This window comes from Mus pahari, chromosome 2, assembly GCF_900095145.1.
Source record: "Mus pahari chromosome 2, PAHARI_EIJ_v1.1, whole genome shotgun sequence".
Lineage (NCBI taxonomy): Eukaryota > Metazoa > Chordata > Mammalia > Rodentia > Muridae > Mus > Mus pahari.
In genome coordinates, this window is record NC_034591.1 from 60,499,161 (window position 1) to 60,503,039 (window position 3,879).

The 3,879-nt window shown below is 39.7% G+C and overlaps 1 gene segment (V, D, J or C); it reads left to right on the top strand.

Annotated features, from left to right (window-relative positions):
* LOC110316785 lies at positions 1-586 on the top strand. The segment is given in 2 exon segments: positions 1-73; positions 192-586. Coding segments are annotated over 2 exon segments (444 nt in total).
* Positions 587-3,879: the final 3,293 nt, after the last annotated feature.

The following is a 3,879-nucleotide window of genomic DNA, read 5'->3' on the forward strand; positions in this document are numbered from 1 at the left end:
TTTTTTTCCTGTTCTGGCCCGTCCATGGATCCTAGACTTCTTTGCTGTGTGATCTTCTGTCTTCTTGCAGTCAGTGAGTTCTGAGCAAAAAGGAAATTGAATAAGGCTGTCATGTTCTTTGTTCTATGCTGTACATTTATTTGGTATCAAATTGGTCTCTGCTTTAACTCACTCAATGCTTTTCTTTTCAGCTTTTGTGGATACTATGGTTAAGCAGAACCCAAGATACAAGGTTGCTAGAGTTGGAAAACCAGTGAATTTGATCTGTTCTCAGACTATGAATCATGATACCATGCTCTGGTACCAAAAGAAACCAAACCAAGCACCAAAGCTGCTGCTTTACTACTATGATGAGAATTTGAACAGGGAGGCTGACACTTCTGAGAACCTCCAATCCAGCCGGCCTAACAATTCTTTCTGCTCTCTCGACATTGGCTCTGCAAGCCTAGAGGATTCTGCCATGTACCTCTGTGCTACCAGTAGAGACACAGGGCTACAATATCACCTACCCTCTGTTCATAAACTTTTTCTTTTCACAGACCCCAGGATTTTCTCTAGAATCACCCCTCTTTTCTTGAAACTGTAGGAAATGGGTTTGTGGCTGTCACTTCTCACCCACAGACAAAAGTTGACCATAAACCACTAAAACCATTTGACAGTTATGTCAGGAGTAGAATAGTGGTTACATGCGCCCAGCATTCAGTTTGTGATATTGCCATTTTTATCTCTAATTCTTTCCTCTTCCGTGGAAAAATAGAAAACAACACACCCAGTTCTTTTCATCTAGATAGGATTCTTCTAAACTCAAGCCCTGTTATATGAAGGTTGACAAAAACCTTATAAACAGGAAAGTCTCTGGCATTTGGAGAACTTTTGATGTATTTTGTAGTCTATAAGAATCTATCCATTTTCATCTAAGTCACCAAATAACTATCTGTCTAATGGGAAAGGGAAATTACCAATTCCTCAAGATAAAAATATTGTTAAAAAAGTCATATTGGAAGAAAATATTTATACATTGAACTACTCATATCTGGATAGAAGGTGCTGTTGACCTGACTAAATTGTAAATAGTTGATTAATAAATTATATTGAAAGAAGAAGGAGAATAAATTAGAGGATAAAGCTCTTACAGTCATCTGTATATCAGTAGATGATCATGACACATAAGGAGATGAAATCTCAGGAGAATGTCCCCAAGAAAAACTAAAGAGTAAAGATAATTACATATGAGAGAATCTGGGTCCTTTGTCCAAGCTATGCAAGAATTCAACAAAAAATACTCAAACCTTATTGTCTTAGTCAGGGTTTCTATTCCTGCACAAACATCATGACCAAGAAGCAATTGGGGAGCAGCTTACACTTTCCACATTGCTGTTGATCACCAAAGTATGTCAGGACTGGAACTCAGGCAGGTCAGAAAGCAGGAGCTGTTGCAGAGGCCATGGAGGGATATTACTTACTGGCTTGCTTCCTCTGGCTTGCTCAGCCTGCTCTTTTATAGAACCAAGACTACCAGCCCAGATATGACACCACCCACAAGGGTATCTTCCTTCTTGATCACTAATTGAGAAAATGCCTTACAGCTGGATCTCGTGGAGGCATTTCCCCAACTGAAGCTCCTTTCTCTGTGATAACTCCAGCTGTGTCAAGTTAACACAAAACTAGCCAGTACACTTATTAACAGGCACATGAGAGTATATATTTATATATTACCTTGAAATTAATATCCCTGGTGATAACGATGTTATGAAAAAACTGACAGGACCCTGATATAGCTCTCTCTTGTGAGGCTATGCCAGTGCCTGGCAAGTACAGAAATGGATGCTCACAGTCATCTACTGGATGAAACACAGGGCCCCCAATGGAGAAGCTAGAGAAAGTACCCAAGGAGCTGAAGAGGTCTGCAACCCTATAGGAGGAACAACAATATGAACTAACCAGTACCTCCAGAGCTTGTGTCTCTAGCTGTATATGTAGCAGAAGATGGCCTAGTTGGCCATCATTGGGAGGATGACCCAGAACAGGGAAATGCCAGAGCCAGGATGTGGAAGTGGGTAGGATGGGGATCAGGGTGTGGAGAGGCTAAAGAGGACTTTCAGGATAGCATTTGAAATGTAAATGAAGAAAATATCTAATAAAGATTGTTAAAAAAAGAAAACCAGAAGATATAAAGGACTAGGGTAATCTTAAAACACTAATTTCTTAGTCACCTCTGCTGTTGAAAATAGAGGTGCAGATCAGGAGGAGTCCAGGAAGCAATCCAGGCTAACTTTCCTGTGCTCCAGGCATGTCAGAGCCAATCAGGGAATGAGCTAGCTCTAATCATGTGCCAACTAGATTCAGAGTTAGAATCAAAATATATATAGCATAGGATTTTAAAATGCATGAATGCTAGGATTAAGATTCTACATATAGCAGCTATGGCAATTTTTAGGTAAAATAGTTCCCTCAAAGATAAACACAATACACTGGATGGCCCCTCTTCCTAACATCTTAAAAAATTCAAATACACATTTACAAATACATGTTTTCTATGAGGTTAGTTAATAAACTTAGTCTTTTCATATACATATATTCACGAATGAGAACAACTCATATTGAATCAGGCTATGAATCTTATTTCTTGGTTTAATTTTAGGATTAGAGTTAACCCAAGGAATATGGCTCTTGGATTCCTAGTAACAAGTATTCCAGTAACAAGCTATTCATAAGAGACAGATGTCAGTGGGTCTAAGGATGGTCATGGCCATCTTAGATGGTTGGTTTGAGGCACATCAATGTCAGAAATCTTGGTTCTCCCTTTTATAGAGAGAACAACTCTAGAAGACACATTATCTTGACCCTGATCCTGCCATGGTCATGACCATGTTCTCATGTTCTGGGCCCTTTGCTTCCCAGGACATGGTGCATTGCGATAAAAATGGAACATCCTTGCCTTGAAGCTCCCACATATTGAACACACCATCCAGCTGTGCCAGCAATTTCTGATCCTGTCATGCAAAAGGTACCAGATCACACAACCTTGGTCTACTGCTCATGGGCACAAAATTAAACATTATGTTGATGTGTAATCCTTTAAGTGACTTAAATAGTCTGTCCTTGTTCAAACAGAATTCAAATATGGTTTAAAGATGATGGTCAACTGCCATTACATTAAAAAAAAATTAGACAAGATGCCTTTATTTCTAGTTATACTACTATAATAGCCTTTACAACCTCCTCTAAATTGAGCCTATGTGTCCTGTTCTGTCCTGTCCTGTCCTGTTAGATTAGAGACTTAGATCCATAGGGTCATATCCCTACAGTATGGGGTCAGGCCATAAACTCAAGCAGGAGAGAACAGAAGGAGGAATCATGGAGGAAAGCTGCTTACTGGCTTTCCTTTTCCAGGATCAAGTTCAGCTATTTTTCAAAAACTTCCCAGGATCACCTGCTCAGGGGTGACACCTTGTAGCACCTATAGTTATCCTGTAAGCCCTACTAAACCAAGGACCAGGTAACTTTCTGGAATGCTGGGAGTTATAGTTCTTGGAAAACAATAATGCCTCATGGGAAAATACAGTGGCTGTTTGCGTTTGTCTTTAAATAACCCCTGCAAAATATGTCTTGTGGTCACTCAACTGGGAATTCTGGGGAATAGTCCTGACCAAAGGACATCCTGGTCAGTATTTATTTAAAAGCTTGCTTCAAAATTGGCTCAAAATTGTGAAACATGTTTTTTTTCTGGTGAATCTCAGGATTAACAACTCCCACAATGGGTTTGGCTCTTCTACAACAACAAACCATCAAAAAAGGCCACATAGAAATGCCTAGAGCCCAAGCTAATGGAGGCTTTTTCTCAAAGTTCCTCAGCTGAACAGAAATTGACTCTAGTTT